Raw genomic sequence first — 24713 nt, 5'->3', positions numbered from 1 at the left:
CTTCTTTGGCCCTGTTTTACCCCTTCTAGCAGTGTTACTTTCCAACATGACTTACTGGGGCTGGCAGAGTGGCTCAAGTGCTAAGAGTGCCAGCCTAGCAAGTGTGAGGCCCTGTATCTAAACCCCAGTGCTGCCAGAAAAAACAAACAAAACAAAACCAACATGAATTTCTCTTCCACCCAAACACACCCAGTTCAAAACTTGGACATTTCTGTTTCCCATTGTTACCACAACATTGCTGGTGCCTTTTGGTTTTTTCCATGAAGACTTTTTAGGTTAATCCTGCACTGATTTCTCTTTTTTCTTCACTCCCTGCCCAGGAATCATACCTATTTCACAGAGCTTGAGACTAAATAAACTGATGTCTATAAATCACTTAGCTGTAAATATTAAGCAAATGGTAGCTATTAACATTATTCTGTTACTATTTCATTTTCTGACCACATGGCAGGGTGGCGTAGCACAGTGTAGGTCATTAACATGCCATTTTATGCCAGCCTGACTATGGCTGGGATGGTAGAAAGAATGGTCTTATCTCCAATAGGTTCATTTTGGTGACTAATTTTTAAGACAGTAGACAAAACAATATTATTCTTTATTTTAATGCCCATACTTTATCTCTTTCTAGTGCTTGGAAACTATAAAATGAAGTAAAATGCACATAAAAGTTGTCAGGAGCCATTTCTAAGATGTTGATTGGTGGTGAACTTTTTTACCACCTTATTTTTATGCTTTTTTAACAGAAGCCTATTTTGGGGAAATCAAGATCCTATTCGGCGTATTCCTGAGAATGCTTTGAAGGCTCAGCTCACCAAGAGGCTTGAGGACCTTGCTCAGCCTAAGAAGTTTTCACACCACTATGTTCCCAACAGGTGAGTGTGTTTGTGTCACCAAGACTCCATCAGGATTCCTGAGGGAAAATGAACACAGAACCCAAGCTCTGTATCTAAGAACCATAAATTGTTCTATATGTATCAGAATTTATTGATGATTAGGGATTGTAGATCTGTTTCTAACCTATAATATAGTCAGACTTTCCCAAAGAAAGATTTAATATTTAACCTTGCTGGATTATATTATATTTCATAATGCTTTGGCCTGTGAGGATTATTTAAATAAAGTAAGTATATTATAAAGGTTGTTTTTTTTTTTTTTCTGGTGCTGAGAATTGGACCCAGGGCCTTGCACATGCTAGGCAAGGGCTCTGTCGCAGAGTCACACCTTCAGCCCCAGGATCTTTTCATAGTTAGGAAAATATCTCTGAGATGTCTTTGAGGAATTTTACAGAAGTCACTAATTTTTCAAGTTAGGATCTCCAGTTTTAGTATTCAAGACATTTTAGAAGTTTTAGAGTGTCTGAAATGTCTTTAGACTTCCTTAGAGGATTGCCACCCCTCTCTGAGTTCTCACGGTGACTTGGGTGGTACTCTATCCATATTTCCCTATGTCTTCCTTACTTTGCCCTCTGTGACTTCCTCTGTCTTTGCTGGTCTTACTCAGTGTCCCATACTTTGCATCCTTCCTTTCTGTTCTGATCTCATCCCATGAGCGAGGTTGACCTCTCATAAGGGTTTTGTTTCCATTCTTGTTGTGCTGACCTCCAAATCCTTACCTCCTCTCTCCTCATCTCAGACTTTCCGGATTCCTCTGTGGGATGGAGCCCTAGAAACTTCCAACAGAAAATGATTCTTTGTAATTCAGTGTTGGCTGAATTGGACACTTGCTTCAGAGTGACATTTATAGGCTACCATCATGGGTGTGTTGTTTGTCTTTAATTTTTTCAAGAACATGAATTCAATTTTTCAAATTCTTTGATGGAAATGACTTCATTTCTCTAAAGAAGAGAACCCCAATTGTACATTATTAATTTCTTCTTCTTTCTCATATAAATGATCCTTTCATGCTTGGTGATGTTTTACCATTATGTTTGGTGACATGTCACCATTAAATATAATTCAACAAATATGTGGTGATAGGTGTTGCGAGGACAAAGGCAAGTAAGACATCAGCATGGCTTTTAACTAGGGACATGTGAGGTAAAGTAACAGGTATGAAGTCCACAGTTCCTTTGGAGTTCAAAAAAGAAGACATTATATATTTATTTGGGAGAGATTGAGGGGGAGAAGAGCAAAAGCTGAATCTTCCCTACCCCTAGTCCATTTTCTTAAAGGAATCCTAAAATTCCTTTTAGAAAAAATAAGATTAAATGATGTGAAATTTACATATACATATCTTTTGCCTTTTTTTTTTTTAAGTACAAGGAATCTTTAGTGTGTGTATATGTTTGTGTTTGTGGTTTCCTTCTAGTAAAATCCCTGAATTTAGCAAATACACTGTTAAATTATTTAGAATTTGGATGTAAATTTATGTGTGTCTACTAAAACCCTACCCTCCCTCCCAGCTCACTCAAGTGTCTTCCAAAACCATTTGAATGCCATCCATGGTATGTGTGCATTACATTTTGCACCATATTGTTGTAGAGTTTTCCTTTATGTGTTCATTGTACCTAATCCCTGTGTTGGTCAGACTTTGTAACACCAAGAAAAACAACTTAAAGGGAGGAATTATTTTTTTTGGCTCATAGTTTCAGAGGTTGCAGTCTCTATTGACTCTGAGCACATGGTGAGGCAGAACGTCATGTAGCAGGAGCATGTGGCACAGGCCGCGACTTCATGGTAGACAGGAAGCAGAGAGACAAGAAGAGGCAAGGATCCCCAAGAATCCACCCCCAGTGGCCTACCTTCCTCCTGCTGGGTCGCACCTCCTAAGATAGCACCACCATCTGGGGACCTAGTGTTCAACACATGAGCCTACAGGTGACTTTTCATACTTAAACCATAACAATCCCTACTATATGAAAAGATTGTTTCAAAAGGCAACAAAAAAATACATGGACCTAAATGCCGATAAACTGTTGGTACTTTGTCGTATTTTCTTCTAGTTTTTTTCTGTGAATATGTGTGTATTTTTCTATATACTCTACTTAATATGTTTGAGATAATAAATATATAATTTATATAGTGCTTTTTTACACTTAGAAATATTTCTCGGACTGGGGCATAGCTCATGTGGTAGAGTGCCTGCCTAGGAAGTAGAAGGCCTTGAATTCAAACCCCACCATGACCAAAGAGAAAAACCCCCAAACAAAACAACAACAAAAATCTTTCTCAAGTTTTTTAAGGAACAGTAGATAATTTATTATAAAAGTAATTCTCCTACTGTTAGAGCTTTAGAATATTTCCAACTTTTTGTACTATATATAAAATAGTATGATGAATAAACATTTTTGTGCATGAAACTTTCATGATTTTTTTAATTACACCTATGGGTGTGATTACCATGAGTTTAATTACTGCAGGTAAAGGTCAGAATGGTATGAGGGCTTTGCATATACATTGCAATTTATTTGTATGTGTGTGTGCATGCGGTGCAGGAAATTAAGACCGGGGCCTCACCTATGCCCTATGCTAAGCACATGTTCTGATAGCCCCCAGCCTGCCAATTTGATTTTAGTAAAAGTTGGTTGGATGACTAAGCTTTCTGCTGGGCTGGCTTTTCAAGGAAAGACTATAGAGGAGAGGAAGAAGGAGGAAGATAGGAGTTGGTGGGGGGGGTGGTTAAGGTAACTAGGAAAAGGTAAAAATACTGTTATTCACCTGAAGTTTTTTCCAAGATGGGGAGGGGGCTTTTCTCTATTTCTTTCAATGTACAACTTTAGTCAAAAGTCAGCAATCTTTTCTGGGAAGGGCCAGGCAGGGCTCACCTCCTGGTCTCTGCCAGAGCTACGGTATTATATTACAGATAGAGCCGTAGACATTGTGTGAACTGGTATGCTTGTGTTCCAATAAGATCCTACAATTTTTGCATCCATATTCATGAAGAACATTTGTCTGCAGTTTTGTCATAATACCTTTCTCTGGTTTTGTTCTTATGGTAATACCATCCTCATAGAATCAGTTGGAAAATGTATAGAATCAGCATTTGTTTTCCTTTTAATACTTGGTAGAATTCATCAATGTTGTCATCTGGACCTGGAGTTTTTTGGTGGGAAATATTTTTACAGTAAATTCAGTTAATTTAATAGTTATACAGATTATTTCTTTCTGAGTGACAATTAGTAGTGTGCATCTTCTAAGTAATTTATCCATTTAAGTTTTAAAATTGGTTGCATGAAATCATCCAACATATTTTGCTTTCCTTTTAATACCTGCAGTGATGATCTCCTTCTCATTTCTGGTAATGATGGCTTGTGCCCTCTCTGTTCCATTGGTTTCTCCTCTGCTCTGTATCATCTCCTTTCTTCTGCTTACTTTGGCCTCTTTTGTTTTCTTTTTCTAGCTTCTTAAGGTGGAAACTGAGGTCACTGATGTGACTGGAGAACATGTCTTGCATAAACATTGACTAATTTTATCTCCCAGAATCTGGTCTCTTGATAAATGTTCATGGGCACTGGAAAAGATATGTGTTTTGCTGTTATTGGGTGAAGTGTTCTATAAATACCACTTAGGTCATGTTAGTTGGTGGCATTGTTCAACTCTATGTCCTTACCGATCTCTGCATACTTACTTATTCTATCAGTTATTGAGATGGGATTAAAACCTCTGACCATAATTGTGGATTATCCCTTTCTCTTTACAGTACTTCATGTACTTTGAAGCTCTAGTATCAGAAGTATCCGACTTTAGAATTATGCCGATTGACCCCATTATTATTACATTTGACCCTCTTTATCATTGGTCAAATATGGTTTGCTCTGAAATCTACTTTGGTGTTAATATAACTTTGCCACCTTTTATAATAACATGACACATACATGAAATCATACAAAGAGTTGTTCTTTATGACTGGCGTCTTTTATTAATACAATATTTTTGGGATTTTTCTGTGTTGTAGCATGTATTGTTACTTTATTCCTTTTTATGACTGAGTAATATTCATTGTAGGACTTTGCATATCTATTCATCCATTGTTGGACACTTGGATTGTTTCTGCTTTTGGCAATTAATAGTACTGTTATAAACATTTGAATGTACAGTTTTATTTCTTCTGGATATATCACTGGATTGGAATTGCCAGTCCATATGGTAACTCTATTTTTAACTTTTTGAAGAACTACCGGATTATTCTCCAAAGTGACTACATCATTTTACAATCCCACCAGCAATGGATGAGGCTTTCAATGTCTCCATTCTTAGAAGCACTTGTTCTTATCTATCATTTGTTGTTGTTGAAGTCATGTTAACATGTATGAAGTAGTACTCATTATGGTTTCGATTTGGATTTCCTCAATGACGTTTGATGTTGAGCATTTATCATGTGCGCTGTCCATTTGAATTCCTACTTTGGAAAAATGTCTATCCAAATCTTTTGCCCATTAAAAAAATGGCATCGGGGCTACTATTAGTCTAGGGATAAAGCCAGTCCCTATGTTTCATATATCTAGAAGTGGAATCTCTTCCAAGTGTTTTAATTCACCAAAGTAATTTACTTCTGAAAGAGTGTTATTTATATTTCATGAATAGGAAATCTCTGTGCAGTGATATTGTGAAAAAATGAATGTGGTTTTCTATCTATCTATCTATCTATCTATCTATCTATAGTATAATCTTATTTTTATCCTTGTGATGGTTCATCTTGATTGTAAAGTTGATTAGATTGAAAGATGCATAGGGGATTAGTAGAGCACACCTCTGGGCATGCCTGTGAGGGACTTTACACAGATAATTAGATCTTGAGGACTTTGACTTAACTAATGGTTTAATCTATTAATGATTCAAAATTTGAATAGACTATCAGGAAGCAGTGGAACTGTGGAAGGTGGGGGCTAGTTGGAGGATGTAAGTTACTGGGGGCGTGCTCTTGAAAGGTGTATCTTGGCTCTGGACCCTTCCTGTTAATTTCCTGTGCTTCCGGCCACCATGAGATGAGCAGCTGTACTCCACTGTGCCCTTCCTTCAGGATGTTGTGCCTCACTACAGGCCCACCAACCATGGAGCCAGCTGACCATGGATTAAAACCTCTGAAACTGTGAGCCAAAGTAAATCTTTCCTCCTTTTAAGTTGTTTCTCTCAGGTATTTGTTACAAGAATGACAAGTCTGACTCACAGTCTTTAAAAATGTTTTTTCATTAAACACACTAAGATGTTTTCCATCTCAAAGCACTTTTTGTCCTTTTTCCTCTGCTTAGAATGCTTTTCCTCATTTTTTTTGGGATGCTGATTTTATTTATTTATTTATTTATTTATTTATTTATTTATTTATTCATATGAGCATACAATGTTTGGGTCATTTCTCCCCCTTCCCCCCCCCGCCCCCTCCCACTCCCCTCAACCCCCCTCGATATCTGGCAGAAACTATTTTGCCCTTATCTCTAATTTTGTTGAAGAAAGAGTATAAGCAATAATAGGAGGGATCAAGAGTTTTTGCTGGTTGAGATAAGGGTAGCTATACAGGGAGTTGACTCACATTAATTTTCTGTGCATGTGTGTTACCTTCTAGGTTAATTATTCTTGAACTAACCTTTTCTCTAGTTCCTGGTCCCCTTCTCCTATTGGCCTCAGTTGCTTTGAAGGTATCTGCTTTAGTTTCTCTGCATTGTGGGCAAAAAATGCTATCTACTTTTTTAGGTGTCTTAACTATCCTCACCCCTCCCTTGTGTGCTCTCGCTTTATCATGGGCTCAAAGTTCAATCCCCTTGTTGTGTCTACCCTTGATCTAATGTCCACATATGAGGGAGAACATATGATTTTTGGTCTTTTGGGCCAGGCTAACCTCACTCAGAATGATGTTCTCCAGTTCCATCCACCTACCAGCAAATGATAACATTTCGTTCTTCTTCATGTCTGCATAAAACTCCATTGTGTATAGATAACACATTTTCTTGATCCATTCGTCAGTAGTGGGGCATCTTGGCTATTTCCATAACTTGGCTATTTTGAATAGTGCTGCAATAAACATGGGTGTGCAGGTGCCTCTGGAGTAACCTGAGTCACATTCTTTTGGGTATATCCCCAAGAGTGGTATTGCTGGATCAAATGGTAGAACAATGTTTAGCTTTTTAAGTAGTCTCCAAATTTTTTTCCAGAGTGGTTGTACTAATTTACATTCCCACCAGCAGTGTAAGAGAGTTCCTTTTTCTCCACATCCTCGGCTACACCTGTTGTTAGTGGTGTTGCTAATGATGGCTATTCTAACAGGGGTGAGGTGGAATCTTAGTGTGGTTTTAATTTGCATTTCCTTTATTGCTAGAGATGGTGAGCATTTTTTCATGTGTTTTTTTGCCATTTGAATTTCTTCTTTTGAGAAAGTTCTGTTTAGTTCACTTGCCCATTTCTTTATTGGTTCATTAGTTTTGGGATAATTTAGTTTTTTAAGTTCCCTATATATTCTGATTATCTGTCCTTTGTCTGATGTGTAGCTGTCAAATATTTTCTCCCACTCTATGGGTGTTCTCTTCAGTTTAGAGACCATTTCTTTTGTTGAGCAGAAGCTTTTTAGTTTTATGAAGTCCCATTTATCTATGCTATCTCATAGTTGCTGTGCTGCTGGGGTTCCACTGAGAAAGTTCTTACCTATACCTATTAATTCCAGAGTATTTCCTACTCTTTCCTGTACCAACTTTAGAGTTTGGGGTCTTATATTAAGAACCTTGATCCATTTTGAGTTAATATTGGTATAGGGTGATATACATGGATCTAGTTTTAGTTTTTTGCAGACTGCTAACCAGTTTTCCCAGCAGTTTTTGTTGAAGGGGCTGTCTTTTCTCCATCGTATATTTTTAGCGCCTTTGTCAAAGACAAATTGGTTATAGTTGTGTGGCATCCTATCTGGGTCCTCTATTCTGTTCCACTGGTCTTCATGTCTGTTTTTGTGCCAGTACCATGCTGTTTATATTGCTATGCTTTGTAATATAGTTTGAAGTCAGGTATCGTGATTCCTCCAGCATTGTACTTTTGACTGAGTATTGCCTTGGCTATTTGTGGCCTCTTGTGTTTTCATATAAATTTAACAGTAGATTTTTCAATCTCTTTCATGAATGTCATTGGAATTTTGATGGGAATTGCATTAAATATGTAGACTACTTTGGGAGTATAGACATTTTTACTATGTTGATTCTACCAATCCATGAGCATGGGAGATCTCTCCACTTTCTATAGTCTTCCTCAATCTCTTTCTTCAAAATTTTATGGTTTTCCTTGTAGAGGTCATTCACATTCTTTGTTAGGTTTACACCTAGGTATTTGATTATTTTTTTTGAGGGTATTGTAAATGGAATTGTTTCCATATATTCTTTCTCAGTTTGTTCATTATTAGTGTATGGAAATGCTAATGATTTTTCTATGTTGATTTTATATCCTGCTACCTTGCTATAGCTATTGATGGTGTTTAGGAGCTTTTGAGTAGTTTTTTGGGTCTTTAAGGTATAGGATCATATCGTCTCCAAATAGGGATATTTTGACAGTTTCTTTACCTATTTGTATTCTTTTTATTCCTTCTTCTTGCCTAATTGCTCTGGCTAGGAATTCCAGTACTATGTTGAATAGCAGTGGAGATAGTGGGCATCCTTGTCTTGTTCCTGATTTTAGAGGGAATGGTTTCAGTTTTTCTCCATTAAGTATAATGGTGGCTGTAGGTTTGTCATATATAGCTTTTATAATGTTAAGGTACTTTCCTTCTATTCCTAGTTTTCTTAGAGCTTTTATCATGAAATGGTGTTGGATCTTATCAAAGGCTTTTTCTGCATCTATTGAGATGATCAAGTGGTTTTTGTCTTTGTTTCTGTTAATGTGGTTTATTACGTTTATTGATTTTTGTATGTTGAACCACCCCTGCATTCCTGGGATGAATCCTACTTGGTCGTGGTGAATGATCTTTTTGATGTGTTGTTGAATTCAGTTTGCCATTATTTTATTGAGAATTTTTGCATCAGTGTTCATTAAGGAGATTGGCCTATAGTTCTCCTTTTTGGAGTTATCCTTGCCTGGTTTTGGGATAAGTGTAATACTGGCTTCATAAAATGTGTTAGGCAGTTTTCCTTCCCTTTTTATTTCGTGGAACAGTTTATGAAGGTTGTTGTCAGTTCTTCTTTAAAGGTTGATAGAATTCAGTGGAGAATCCATCAGGTCCTGGACTTTTCTTTTTGGGGAGACTCTTGATTGCTGCTCAATTTCATTTTGTGTTATAGATCTATTCAGGTGATTAACATCCTCTTGGTTCAATTTTGGATGATTTTGTATCTAGAAATCTGTCCATTTCTTTAAGATTTTTGAGTTTATTTGAATATAGGTTCTCAAAGTAGTCTGATGATTTCCTGCACTTCCATGGTGTTTGTTGTTATCTCCCCTTTTGCATTCCTGATTCTACTAATTTGGGTTTTTTCTCTCCTCATTTTAGTCAGGTTTGCCAGGGGTCTGTCGATGTTTATTTTTTCAAAGAACCAACTTTTTGTTTCATTAATTCTTTGTATGGTTTTTTTGGTTTCTATTTCATTGATTTCAGCTCTTATTTTTATTATTTCTTTCCTATTTGTTGTGGGATTTGCTTGTTCTTGTTTTTCTAGGAGTTTGAGATGTATCATTAAGTCATATATTTGGGATCTTTCAGTCTTTTTATTATATGCACTCATGGCTAGAAACTTTCCTCTCAGGACTGCCTTTGCTGTGTCCCTAGGTTCCCATAGGTTGTGTTTTCATTTTCATTGACTTCCAATGAAATTTCATTGACTTCCAATGAAATTTCCTCTTTTATTTCATCAATGACCAATTGTTCATTAAGCAATTAGTTATTCAGTTTCCAGCTGTTTGCATGTTTTTTGTCTTTACTTTTGTTGTTGAGTTCTAGTTTTATTACATTGTGATCAGACAGTATGTATGGTATAATTTCTATTTTCTTAAATTTGCTGAGGCTTGCTTTGTGTCCTAGGATATGTTCTATTTTGGAGAAGGTTCCATGGGCTGCTGAGAAGAATGTATATTGTGTAGAAGTTGGATGAAATGTTCTGTAGACATCAAGTAGGTCCATTTGATCTATTGTATATTTTAGATCTAAGATTTCTCTATTGATTTTTTGTTTGGATGACCTATCTATTGATGATAATGGGGTGTTAAAGTCTCCCACAACCACTGTGTTGGAGTTAATATATGCTTTTAGGTCTTTCAGGGTATGTTTGATGAAATTGGGTGCATTGACATTGGGTGCATACAGGTTGATAATTATTATTTCCTTTTGGTCTATTTCCCCTTTTATTAGTATGGAATATCCCTCTTTATCTCATTTGATCAATGTGTGTTTGAAGTCTACTTTGTCAGAGATAAGTATTGCTACTCCTGCCTGTTTTCGGGGACATTGGCTTGGTAAATCTTCTTCCAGCCTTTCATCCTAAGCCTATGTTTATTTCTGTCGATGAGATGGGTCTCCTGTAAGCAACAAATTGTTGGATCTTCCTTTTTAATCCATTTCGTCAAACGGTGCCTTTTGATGGGGGAATTAAGTCCATTAACATTAAGTGTTAGTACTGATAGGTATGTGGTGATTCCTGTCATTTAGTTGTCTTAGTTGTTTGAAGGTTTGATTGTGTGTACCTAAGTTGAGGTTACTCTCTACTTTCTTGCTTTTTCTTTTTCTTTAGTTTGGTGCTGCCTGCCCTTTCATGGTTATGTTGGGTTTCACTTTCTGTGTGCAGAATCCCTTGAAGAATCTTTTGTAGTGGTGGCTTTGTGGTCACATATTGTTTTAGTTTCTGCATATCATGGAAGACTTTTATTGCTCCATCTATTTTGAATGATAGTTTTGCTGGGTAGAGTATCCTGGGGTTGAAGTTATTTTCATTCAGTGCCCCGAAGATCTCACCCCAATTTCTTCTTGCTTTTAATGTTTCTGTTGAGAAGTCTGCTGTGATTTTGATGGGTTTACCTTTGTATGTTTTTGTTTTTTCTCTCTTATAGACTTCAATATTCTTTCCCTAGTTTCTGTACTTGTTGTTGTAATGATGATATGTCGTGGGGTAGCTCTATTTTGATCTGGTCTGTTTCGTGTTCTGGAGGACTCTTGGATCTGTATGGGAATAGATTTATCTAGATTTGGGAAATTTTCTGTTATTATTTTGTTGAATATATTCCCTTTGCTTGCACATCTTCTCTTTCTTCAATGCCCATGATTTTCAGGTTTGGTCTTTTGATGGAGTCAGTGAGTTCTTGCATTTTCTTTTCACAGGTCTTGAGTTGTTTAATTAATAGTTCTTTGGTTTTTCCTTTAATTGCCCTTTCATCTTCAAGTTTTGAGATTCTGTCTTCTGTTTGTTCTATACTGCTGGATTGGCCATCCATTTTATTTTGCAATTCTGTTTCATTCTTTTTTCTGAGTTTTTCCATATCCTGAGTCGGTTCTCTTTATTAATCATGTTCTTTGTTTCACTTTGGTGTTTATACTGTGCTTCTATGGTTTCTTTTATTTCTTCTTGTGCTTTTTCAAATTCTCTATTTTTATTTTCTTGGAATTTCTTGAGTGTCTCCTGTACATTTTGGTTGACCATATCCAGTATCATCTCCATAAAATTTTCATTGATTACCTGTAGTATTTCTTCTTTTAGATTGCTCTTGTGGGCTTCACTGAGTTCTTTGGCATAGTTTATCTTCATTTTGTTGGAGTCTGGATCTGAGTATCTGTTTTCTTCATTTCCCTCTGGTTCCTGTACTAGTATTTTTGCTGTGGGGAAACTGTTTTCCCTGTTTTTTCTGTCTTCCTGTCATTGCCCGTGGTGTTGTTATTGTCCCTGTATTGTGTGCAATTAAGTATTTCTAGCTTGTAATAATAACAATGGTGATATTTAGAATGGAAGGGTGAGAGGAGATGGAAAGCAAAAAAGTTAAAGAAAAAGGGAAAAACAAATAAACAAACAAGTAGAAAAACCAAAACAAACAAACAAAAGTTTCAAAGATATAAATAGGGAGAGATAGTGTATTAATTAACAGTAAGCTGAACAGGCATTAATTAGAGAGACAGAGAGATGATTGAAAATAAAAAATTAAAATAAAAAAATAAATGAAAAAAAAATCTCCATGTTCAAATGCAATAAAGTTTCAGTCTTAATAATTTTGGTGTTAGTCCCTCAGCCTCCAATCTTGGAGATGGTGTCTCAGAAGTAGTTCTGTTGTTGTCTCATCAAAGGGGAAAAAAACTTAAAAAACCAAAACAACACAAAACAAAAAAAACCCCACAAAGTGTCCCAAGTTCAAATGCAATACAGTTTCAGTAAGTTTTTCAGCATGCAGGTGTAGTTCGGTTGTTGTCTCAGGGTAGGGAGAAAAAGAAAAAAAAAAAGAGTCTGGAGACAGTTCTGAGAATGGTACCTGCAGCTGTGGCTTGCCTGCCTGCTGCTGTCAGCCTGCTGTTGCTGGCGGCGTTATTTATGCAGATCTCAGGGGTGAGCTTAGCACTCACCTGGCCCTGAAGACTTTGTTTACTCAGAGTTCTCCTGGGTGCAACCACCACTGCTACAAGCTTTCCCCTTTCCAAGCACACTGGGGGAGGTGACACTGCACCAGCTTTCTTAGGCCTGCGTGTTTATTTACAGCTCACGTGGGAAGTGGGTCTTCCTCCTCTCCTGTGGAGTTTTCCTCCCACCGCCACTTTTACAAGTTTTCCCACTCCTGGTTGCTAGGCATGTGCCACTGCTCCTGCCTTCTCCAGCTGGCTTGTTGTGAGGGATTTTCCCTTTCCTCCCTTCGGTGCTCAGGGAGCCCCACCCTCTTTGCTATGTGTCTTTTTTGTTGTTATTGCTTATTATTCAGTTTTTTTTTTCTTTTTTCCCTGGGTGGAGTTGGTCTGTCCAGGGGGCTATGCTGATCTGGCCCAGGATTGTCTGTGGGAGTAGTGCGTGCCGCTTAGCTCACCTTATGTTCCGCATCTTTTCAAGTCGTCTGGGTGCTGCCCTCTTTTCCTCATTTTTTAATGACTAAAAGCTTCTGGTTCTTTAACTCTCAGCTTAGGTCTCTACTTTTCAGAGAGACCTTCTCTGACTATGCTTCAAACTAAGTTTCCATCTCCTCACAAGCCTACTTGGGAAACTTCCACCTCTGCCTCATGGCTGATGCTTTCACAGCACTCACAACAATTTTTTTTGCATTTGCTATCATCTTCCCCACCCCCAATCTCCAAGAGAGCAGTGATTTCTTATTGTCCACTCTTTCCCTACTGCCTAACACAATATTGACACTCCATAAGTAATTTTTGAGTGTATGAATCAGAGGGAAAAGAAGTAAAATTATTTTAAGTATTACCCATTGATAAGAACTGCCCCTTGTCACCATTCTGCAGCCTGAGCCGCAGCTGGTTTCACCCCTTGCAGAACAAAGCCCCACTGCCCCTTATCTCCTGCCACCTCTCTTTGCCCATCCCTAGCCCTTGCTTTCTCCCAAATGCTACTTAAGGCCAGACCAGCTGAGAGAAGCTGCTGCACCATTTTTTCTCTCAGCCAGCCAGCCTGCTTATTAAACTTTGGACATGAGATACCTCTTGTGAGCCTCCTTTGTGTGTGGTGTGTGGCGTTTTCCTAACACCCATTATTATATTTGAATGTGGGCTAATACACACTTTTTTCCCTCAAACCTTATTTTATAGATTTCTATAATAATTATTTATTTTAACAATCAGAAGAACAATATTTGAGTACCTGCCACATTGATGGAACTGTGAGACTAGTGTTTAAGGAGACAGTAGGAGGAGAACAAGCACATAAAGACAGCAGTAATACATTCTATTAATATGCAATTTCTGTAAGGAAAAAGGATATGCACTAATGGGATTTGAAGTTAATATGCAATTTGATTAATAAAATCATGTTGGGATAGTGCCTTATAAATTATATAATGGCATACTTTGTTAATTTACTCTTCAGAAGCAACAAAAAAATGTATTTTTTTCTCTGTTTTCTGGTGCATCCATGTATTTATAGTTATTGGCAGAATAAGGCTGCCAACATAATGTGGTCAGTACATTTTTTCCATGGCATTTGATGTTTGCCATACCCCACTGAGTGAATGCTGAGTAATTGTCTTTGTCTCTTATCACTGTTATTTTCTACCTCTCACCCATTGCCTGGGCCTCTCTCCTTTGCCCAGCTCTCCATGAGCATCTTGCATTCTTGCTGCCTCTGACTGCTTTGTGTCCCCTTAATCTGAGTCTAATCTGTCTGAAGTGACCCATTCAAACTCCTCTTCCTTCTGTATATCCATTCCCAAAGTGAACTGCTGTTTCCTGGGGAAGGCTCACCCAGGTAATTGCTGGAGGCTCCTTACCTGTATGAGCTGGGCAGTGCATGTGAGTGTGGGTTGCTGAGTCAGGAAGTGGGGCCAGGACTGGGCAGCCTCCAGACCCTGAAGCAGATGAGTGTAGTGTCAACAGGCTCCAGGCTGTGTTGTCACAAGCAAGAGAGATATGGGCTTACACGCAGATGGAGGCTTACAGTAGCAACCAGCAGACAGAAGCTTGGGCAGAGGACCCAGATCCGTATCTGTGAACATCTTGAAGGAGCAGAGGTGCTTTGGAAAAGAACAGGATCAGGAGTGGGACTGTAATCTGAGTTAACAGCACATCTGCATAGTCAGGATCCCTTTTTTCTCTACTTATGATATAACATATTTTGCTTAAGGAAAGATTAGAGGGCATGGGTAATAAGAGCAATATCATTATTTATTATAAATAAAATCTTAGTTAACAAACCTCAGTAATGGCCAAATATACACCAAGATTGAATTTATTCTTAAACTTAGAGTTCTTTAAGACAAAGGAAAATATCAATGTAATTCATTCTATTAACTAAAAATGAAGTTTAAGAATTCAAACTATTTATATAATTGCTAAAGAGAGTATTTTTTTTGCCCTGGAGACAGGATCTCACCATGTAGCCTAGGCTGGCCTTGAACTCATTCCTCCTGCCTCACCTTCCCAAGGACTGGGATTACAGGCATGTACCATCACTCCCAGAAGTATTTAACTGTAAAAGCAGCAAGTTTTCTTCTTTCGTCAGTATATGTTTTCATCTATTTAGAAAGTGCAATTTATTTATTATAGAAAATTATCTGTTTTAGAGTAGGATAATAGAAACTAACTGAAAACTTTGTCTATAATCATTTCTAAAACAATTCATTTTTCCCTGTGTAGAAAATAGTTCCATGACAAAACAGGTAAAGTGTCTACTTGTTCCCCTAGGCCTGGGGATCATTGTTGGAAAATATGATAATTTGAATTCATGCTTGTTTCACTCACTTCTTTTCTGTTCTACTACCTGCAGGGCTCAATATTTCTATGGCTGTGGAAGAGAGTCTGTCATTTGGAAGATCCCCCCTTCTGCATTGCTTACCCAGCCCTCCAGAAGGATCCAGAGGCTGGCACAGCCCAATAGATTCAAAAGACAGAATCTATCGGATAGGTAGAGTATCTCGAAAATCTACATAAATGTTAATCTAACTTAATAAAACTAATCTAAATTAGTGTTTTTCCAATTTTGGTTTGTGCAAACCCACGAGCTAAAAGTCACTTGTGTCCCAAAAGCATCTGGTAAAAAAGTTGACTATTTGCAGGTAATAATGGGAGGTAATCAGAAGACCATCAATTATATTTGGCTCAAATTGTGCTGAAGCTAAAATTCATACTAAACCTTACCATTGTCAGCCATTTACAAGGAAATCTCCCTGTAGAGCACTTACATCACCATTGGTGAGGTCTAGGTTCAATCCACCAGCACCACAAAAACAAAAGAAAATGAGAATGGAAATTTGCAAAAGAATACCACAAGTTTTTACAGTGTGTAAATTCTATGTTCTCTTCTACCTCTATGACTTTTCAGATGCTTTTCCTTTTGCTTTGAATACTGTTTTTCCCCTGGTCTTTAAAAGACATTTTAGGTGGTACCTTCCCCATGAGAGTTAAGATTATGATGTGGTTGTTGGGAAAAACTAAGTGAATGTTAGGTTGCATTAGAGGAAAATGGACAGTATACAGAGAGGGGATGGTGACAGTGCTGCTCCAGTCAGAACACAATTAGGTTTATGTGTCTAGTGTGGATGTTATATCTTAAGAAACTGTAAACTTGAGATGATTCAGAAGGAAGTAAATAAGATGTTGAGGCTTCTGGAAACCACAGTAAGAGAAATGACAAAGACCACAAATAGCCAAGAAAATAATGAGCAAAAACAGCAATGCTGGAGGTATCACAATATCCAACTTCAAACTATAGCACAGAGCCATAACAATAAAAACAGCATGGTACTGGCACAAAACAGATACGAAGACCAGCGGAACAGAATAGAAAACCCAGATATGAATCCACACAGCTATACTCACCTGATTTTTACAAAGACACCAAAAACATACAATGGAGAAAAGACAGTCTCTTTAACAAATGTTGCTGGAAAAACTGGATATCTGCATGCAGAAAACTGAAACTAGATCCATGCCTGTCACCCTGTACAAGTATCAACTCAAAGTGGATTAAGAACCATAATATCAGACCAGAAACTTTGAAGATAGGTCAGGAAAGAGCAGGGAAACCATTGGAATTAATAGGCATAAGTAATGACTTCCCAAACAGAACTTAAATGGCTTAGCAACTAAGAGAAAGGATTTGCAAATGGGACTATATAACATTAAAAAGCTTCTGCACAACAATAGAAATGCTCTCTGGGTGGGGCAGGGGCAGGTGGTCCAAATAACATGTACACATGTGAGTAAATGCAAAATGATAAAAGAAAAAAGAAAAACAATGGTCTCTAAATTGAAGTCTGCCCACAGAATAGGAGAAAATCTTTATACATCTGACAAGGGATCAATATCCAGAACATACAGGGAACTCCAAAAACTAAACACCCCAAAAAAATCAGTGACCCAATGAAGAAATGGGCAAATGAAAATATGCCCAGAGCTTTTTCAAAGGAAGAAGTCCAAATGGTCAAAAAACACATGAAGAAATGCTCACCATCCCTGGCCAAAATGGAAAGCAAATCAAAACCATGTTAAGATTCCATCTCACTTCTGTTTGAATGGCTACCATAAAGAACACAAACAATAACAAATATTGGCAAGGATGTGGGGAAAAAAGGAAACTTCTACACTGCTGGTGGGAATACAAACTAGTTCAACCACTATGGAAAACAGTATGGAAGCTCCTCAAAAAACTAAAAATAGATCTGTCATATGATCCAAAAATTCCACTCCTAGGGATCTACCCAAAGGAATAACCCATAATTGTCAGGTTACAATAAAGTCACCTGTACACCTATGTTTATTGCAGCATTATTCATAATAGCTAACCTATGGAAACAGCTAAGATGCCCCACTACTGATGAATGGATTAAGAAAATGTGGCATTTATATACAATAGAATTTTATTCAGCCACTAAGAAGAATGAAATTTTGCTGTTTGCAGGTAAATGGATGGAACTGGAGAACATCATCTTAAGTGAAGTTAGCCAGGTTCAGAAAGGCAAAAGCCAAATGTTTTCTCTCATATGTGAAATATAGACCAATACAAATTCAGCAATATTATCAAAAACAGGTCACATTAAGGGGAGGTCACATACTAGAGGGTGAGGGTAAAAGAAGGAAGTTAAGGTAAATGTGGTTGATGTACTCAGTATACAAGAATGAATATAGAAATTTTAAACCTGTTGAAACCACCATAGAAAGGGCACTAAGGTAGAAAGAAGAAAAATAAAGGAGATGAAACAATTCAGATTATAATACATATATTCATGAAAATGTCACAAGGAAACTCCCTGTGTATCCATCTTAAGCAAAAATGTCTTTTTTTTTTTTCCTTTTATAAATTGGAGAACAGGAGGGCGAAATAGTTCCTCCCTGGGGGGATGATACCAGTGGGAGGGGGGAGGCAGTGGGGAAAGGGTGTGGGAGGGTATATATAGTGCAAATACTGTGTACATATGTATGAAAGTAGAAGAATGATACCTGTTGAAGCTATTCCAGGAATGGAGGGAGGGGAGAATAAAGGAGAATGGTGGAGGGGGTAAATTCAACTATGATATATTATAAGAACTTTTGTAAATGCCACAATGTACCCACACCAAGCCAACAATAAAAATAAAAAAAGAGAAATGACATGTTTAGCTTAGGGAAGAGACCAAGGAAGCAGTGACTGCTGTGTTCAAATGCTTAAAGGGTGGGCAGCTGAAAGAGGAAAAAGAGGTGGAAGTAAAACTATTTCATATGAACCTTACTACTAGAAGTAAAACAAGGGCTTTATAGGGCAGCAAAAGTCAGCTAAGCATAAAAAAGTCTTTCTGAGTAGCTCTCCAGGAATGGAAACAATTACCTGGAAAAGGGAATCACAGTTTCCCTTTTTTGCATTATAGGTTTGTTGTTTTGCTTTTGTTCATTTGATTTGATGCTGGGAATTGAACCCAGGTCCTTGCACATAGCAAGCACACTACCACTGAGCTACATGCCCAGCCTCTTTTAACCTTTGTTCATTGATTAAGGTCATTGTTTGAATATCAGTTCTTACATAACATTTTAATATAGAAAACCTCTCATGTTCTTGTTTTGCCAGTGCATATACTAAAATTGTAATGATATAGAAAACCTCTTAAGAGCTATTTAAGTATGAAGCATAGTTTTTCCTCAGGCTAAATGGTTTTGACTTATCTCTTCAGATTATGAGAGAGTCACTTCTTACAGTTTCCCTGCTTCTCTTTTGTTGGAGGTATAGTTTCTAACCAGCCTCTTTTTTTTTTAGTCTTCTAGAAATTGGAATTAATTAAGCTTTTTAGAACTGTCTGAGAGGAAACAAAACTAGTGCTTACTGAAGACACACAGGGCTCTCCAATAAATACACTACACAAGCTTAGCTTTGTGACACCAGTGATGCTAGTGGGTTCACCAACAGAGTTAAGCAGGCTGAGGAAATAAACAGCAAACTCAAAGATGGGTCATTTGAGATGATCAAGTCTGAGGAACAGAAAGGAAAAAGAATGAAGTAAAATGGGCAGAGCCTCAGAGATCCATGGGATACCATCAGGAGTATCAATATATCCATAATGCAAATTCCATAAGGAGAGGAGAGAGAGAGAGAGAAAGAAAGAAAGAGAGAGATAAGGAGGCAGAATGAATACTTGAAGAAATAATGGTCCCAGACATACCAAGTTTGCTGACAAACATTACACATCTAAGAAACTCAACAAACTCCTTTTTCAAGGAGGGAAAACTCAAGAGATCCATAGCTGATATCTCATAACCAAACTCTCAAGAGCCAAAAACAATGACAGTCTTGAAAATGCTAAGAGAAGTGCTTCATCACATAGACCAGATATGCAATAAGATTAATAATTCCTCATCAAAATCCACAATGGCCAGAAGGCACTGGGAGGACACATTTAAAGCACTGAGAGAAAAAGACTGCCATCTAAGGATGAACTACTTAGCAAAACTACCTTTCAAAAATGAAGGAGAAATTAATACATTCCCAGATAACAAAAAATTAATTGATTAAGTCAATTGCCAGCAGACTTGCTGTATAAGAAATGCTAAAGGGAATCCCTCAAACTAAAATGAAAACACAGAAGAAGCTGTGTGTGGTGGTACATACCTATAATACCAGCACCTGGGGAGCTGAGGTAGGAGGAGCATAAGCTTAAGTTAGTTTTGGCTACATAGCAAGACCCTGTCTCAAGAAAAAAAGACATTAGATAATAATTTGAATTCACATGTAGAGTAGGGGCACCAATGTAGTTAACTATGTGGGTAAATATAAAAGCTAGTATAAATGTATTTTTGTTGTTTATAACTCTCATTCTCCTGTCTGGTTTAAGAGACAACTTCATAAAGCAATAATTATAAAGCTATGTTAATGGGTATGCAATGTATTTTAGAAAAGCATAAAGGAAGGGTGTCTGTATAGGAATAAAGTTATTATATATAATAGAAATTAATTTAGTATTAATCTTAACTAGATTATTATAAATTAAGATATAAGGGATACAACTAAACATAAATTTTAAATATAGTAAAGGAAATTACAAGGGAATCAAATGGTATACTGGAAAATATCTAACACAAAAAAAGGGAAGACTATAGAAACAGCAACAAAAAGATGCAACACATTTATAAAACAAATAGCAAAATGGCAGGGATAAATCTTACCTCATCAATAATTACATTAAATGTAAATGAGCTAAACACTCTAATCAAAAGGCAAGGATTAACAGAATAAAAATGTATTCAACTATATGCTGTCTAGAAGAGACATAATTTAGACTCAAAGTAACAAAGAGGTTGAATTAAGAGGATCAAAAGGAATATACCATACCTACAAACAAACAAAAAAAGAACTAGAGTGGCCATAATGATCTCAGACAATGTGCAGTTTAAAACAAATATTACTAGAGATAGACAAGTTGTGTTAATTAGCTTTTCATCACTGTGACAAGTACCTGACAGGAACAATTTAAAAGGAAGGATTTATTTTGCACTCACAATTTTAGAGGTTGCAGACCATGGTCACTTGCTCCATTCCTGTAGGCCTGTGGCAAGGCAGAACAATATAGAGGTCCAAGACTATGGTGAAGCAAAATTCTCACCTCATGATGTCAAGGGAACAGGGAGACAGAGGAAGAAGAAGGATCTGGTGACAAGATATACCCTTCAACACCATGTCCACAGTGACCTACTTCCTCCAACCAGGCTCCACATCCTACTTCATACCATATCCAAAAGTTCAAAATGGACCACAGACCCAAGTAAAAGAGCTAAAACCCTTAGTAGAAAACACAGGCATAGATTTCCATTATCATGAATAATCAATCAGTAATTTCTTACTCATGACATTGAAAGTGTGTGTGACAAAAAGTAAATTGAACTTCATCAAAAGTAAAAACTTGCTAGCAGAGTAGTTCAAGTGGAAGAGCGCCTGCCTAGCAAGCATGAGACTCTGAGTTCATGCTGAGTGATGCCAATAAATAAATAAATAAAAATTAAAAAAAAGTAAATACTTTGTGCATCAAAGGACACTATCTAGAAAGTGAGAAGACAATCCACTAAATGGGAGAAAGTATTTGCAAACAGTATATCTGATACGGGACTAGTATTCAGAATACATATAAGGAATTCTGGAAACTACAATAAAAGACAACCCAGTTTTTTTTTTTTAATGAGCAAAAGATTTGAATAGATATTTCTCTAAAAAAGGTACAGACAGTCCCTGAATTAAGATGGTTCAACTTACAACTTTCAGCTTTACAATGGTGTAAAAGTGACACACATTCAGTAGAAGTCCTACTTTGAGTTTTTAATTTTGACTGTTTCCTCAGCTAGTGATACATGGTACAATTCTCTCTTGATGCTGAGCTCACAGTCTCCCAGTCAGCCATGAGATTACTAAAGTAAACTAGTGTATTAAATACACTATCAGCTTGTGATATTTTTAACTTACCATGGGTTTACTGGGATGTAGCCCTATGGTAAGTTGATGAGCATTTACTGTATAGAATTGGATAATAAACACATGAAAGTGATGACTAGTGACATCACTAGTCATCTCGGAGATGAAAATTAAAACCAAAATCAGACACTACTTCTCACCTGTAAGAACAGAAATAATAATACGTAATCAGAAAACAATGTGTTGGTGACAAAGGAGAGACATTGAAGCCCTTATACATTGCTGATGTGAATATTAAATGATATACCTTATATGGTAAACAATTTGGCAACTCCCACTATGTTAAACACACAGTTATCATATGATGCAGCAATTTGATCCTAGGCAAGTACCCAAGAGAATTGAAAGCATGTTCACACAGAAATCGGCATACAACTATTCGCAGCAGCATTATTCATAATAGCCAAACAGTGGCAATAGCTCAAATGTTTGTCAGTGGATAAGTGAATAAACAAATGTGGCAAAGCCATATAATAAAATGTCATTCAGTCATAAAAGAGGAATGAAGTATGGATATAGGAATCTTTAAAATATGCCAAATGCAGGAAGCCAAACACAAAAGGCTACATATTTATGATTCTATTTATTTGAAATTCCCGAATAGGCAACTCTAGAGACACTGAGTAGATCACTGGTTCCCTGGGGATGGGGTCGGGAATGCCGAGGTACTACTAACAGGTGTGGGATTTCTCTTTGGGTTGATGAACACATTCAGAAATTAGACAGTAGTGCTGGTCGCACAACTCTGTGAATATTTTAGAAACCATTTAGTTGTATACTATGGAAAGGGTAAATTTTATGATATGTTAATTGTATCCCAATGATAATAATAATAAAACCCACAACAGACTACTTCTACAAAGTAATCATACTTTTGAGAAAACCCTTTTCCATATTAGGCTTATAGATTTGTTGGTTGGCTGATAGGTTTTTGGTTAGGGAAAGGGATATGTGGGGTACAGCCTATGACATCTGGACAAGTGACTGAGGGTATTGATCAACATTATACTAAACTGCATGCCAGAGGAGACTGGTCACCACAGACGGGTCCTCACTGGTAGCTGGAATTTTTATCTCAGGAAGCTAATGAGAGATATTTGTAGGAAGTGAGGTGTTTTCAAATTTCAGGTCCCAACCCATCCATAATGGATCATGAGATCAATTCCAGTTCTTTCCTTAATGAAATCAAGTTATAAATTTAAAACTCAGAATATATGGCACAGGATGTCTTATTTTACAATCATTTGTTTCCTATATACAAGCACACATTTACATATACTGTGTCACAACATAAAATATCCTTCTTTATCGTGGATTACAGAAAAGAAAATTTGAGAAACACCAATGTGGTCTAAACAGTAATCACGATTGTGGGAAAAGATGTTCCTAAGATTGAAACAGATGACTGCAGGTTGATTGTAGCAGTGCAAAATCCTATTGTTGCTCCTCTGCCCAACAGTTATAATATGTCATGTTTCCATTTGCATATAGGCCCACCAGTGAGTACTTAACAAGAGGGTCTCATCGCTTCTCTGATCCTTCTCCCCGGATTTTGCGGCTCTCAGTAGCCAAAGGCATAGATCCAAACTATGTTCCTCCAAAAAGCGTAAGTGGGCCCAAGTGAAGATTCAGATTGACTTTATAACACGCCACTCTCTTATTTCTAGGGGCATATTTTTCTTTTTCTTACTGTGGATTTTCCCCTTTCACTGCATGAACTTTTCTGTTATTGGTGAGTGATGTAGAACAAGGGACTTATTATTGGGATTAGGCCTTGAGTGGTAGTGGGAGCTGCTGAAGAAGTCTATGGTTGACCATTGTGGCAGCTGGGACTTGGGTCTGCTTATAGGTCTAGATGCAGTGAGAGGTAGTTCCCTGGAAGGTACCTGGAAACCAACCTCTTCAGGGTTGATTCTAACGGTAAGGAAAACTCAGTTTTATTTAGGGTTTAAAACCTAAATACATGGAGATCTTCCATATATCTCCATTCCAGTTTTTAAGGTCCTACTCCTTCCCCAGTCATTGCTCTAACTTTAACAGAAGGGGCTATACAAGTTTGAGAGTTCAATTTTCATGGTCACCCACCCACAGAATTAAATTTTGCTTCTTAGAATTTTCATCCCTGTAACAATAGAAGATAAAGGTTTCTTTTATGGAAGCCACAAAAGCTTTCTGGTCTCTTGTATGGCCTTAAGTTCTTTTTCCTTCCTCCATCTCCTTCTCCTCCTCCTTCCTTGTAGTACTGAGGATTGAACTCAGAGCCTTTTGCTTGCTAGGCAAGCAATATACACTTAGGCCATGTCCCCAGTCTGTTTGCTTTTTTACTTTGTTTTCAGATAGAGTCTCCTGCTACCGTTGCCCTGGCTGGCCTCAGCCAGTGATCCTCCTACGTTGGGTCCCCTAGCTGGGACCACAGGGTGTTAGAACACTGTACTTCTTTATTTCACTGAACTGTTCTTTAACAGCAGCTGTTGGTTACCCAAAGCCTTGCTTTCGGCTTTACCGCCTATTAATTATGAACAACTAGAGTTTTGTTTTATGTTAAACCAGTATCAGTGGACTAATTAAGGCCTGTAAATCTAATCAGCTCAGAAAACAAAATCTAAAAGAAATATTGGTACTAGGCTAGTTGTCTGTAGCCTGATGCTAAACCATCCACAAACTTAATCATGCAAAATAACAATTACACTCAGGATGTTATGTGTCAGAAATTCTGATAGGAAAGATATGGTTTATCTCTGATCCACGCTAGGAAATCTGTAATTAACGTGGGTGTCTGAAATGAATGCAGGGGGCTGGAATTATTAGGAGTTCCTTCGTACCTGTGTAAGTCAGCTTAGGCTGCTATAACCTAATATCATATACCGGGTAACTTAAACTAAAGGTGTTTGTTTCTCACAGTTCTGGAAGCTGGGAAATCCAAGGTTAACATGCTGGTGGATTCTCTTCTTGGTGAGGTCCCACTTCCTAGCTTGCTGTTACCATCTTGTTCTGTGCTCACATGACCTTTTGTACAAGGAGAGAAAGAGAAAGAATGAGAGATACACAAAGTGAACTCTTGGCTTTTAAGAACACTTACCCTGGGTCGGGGTGTGGGGGGTGTAGGGGGAGAGGTGGCCCAAACAATGTATACACATATGAATAAATGTAAAAACAACAACAACAAAAAACTCAGTTACCCCATTATGGGGAAGCACCCTCATGACCTCCCATAAACCTCATCTCCTCTCAGAGGCCCCTGATCCTGGTGCATTAATACTGATGA

At 37.5% G+C, this 24713-nt stretch overlaps 1 protein-coding gene across 2 annotated transcripts in view; it reads left to right on the top strand.

Moving 5' to 3' along the window:
- The window catches only part of Spmap2l (sperm microtubule associated protein 2 like), an 87715-nt gene that overhangs the window by 26171 nt on the left and 36831 nt on the right, over positions 1–24713 (top strand). For both annotated transcript variants that reach the window (XM_020181781.2, XM_074042186.1), the window contains 3 exons: positions 744–872; positions 15290–15427; positions 22940–23054. In XM_020181781.2, the coding sequence (XP_020037370.2) occupies positions 744–872; positions 15290–15427; positions 22940–23054 (382 nt within the window). The remainder of the gene's footprint in view (positions 1–743; positions 873–15289; positions 15428–22939; positions 23055–24713) is intronic.

This window comes from Castor canadensis, chromosome 9 (assembly GCF_047511655.1).
Source record: "Castor canadensis chromosome 9, mCasCan1.hap1v2, whole genome shotgun sequence".
In the NCBI taxonomy this organism is placed as follows: Eukaryota; Metazoa; Chordata; class Mammalia; order Rodentia; family Castoridae; genus Castor; species Castor canadensis.
The sequence above is the reverse complement of the archived record's forward strand: the minus strand, read 5'-3'. Positions and strand labels throughout refer to the sequence as shown.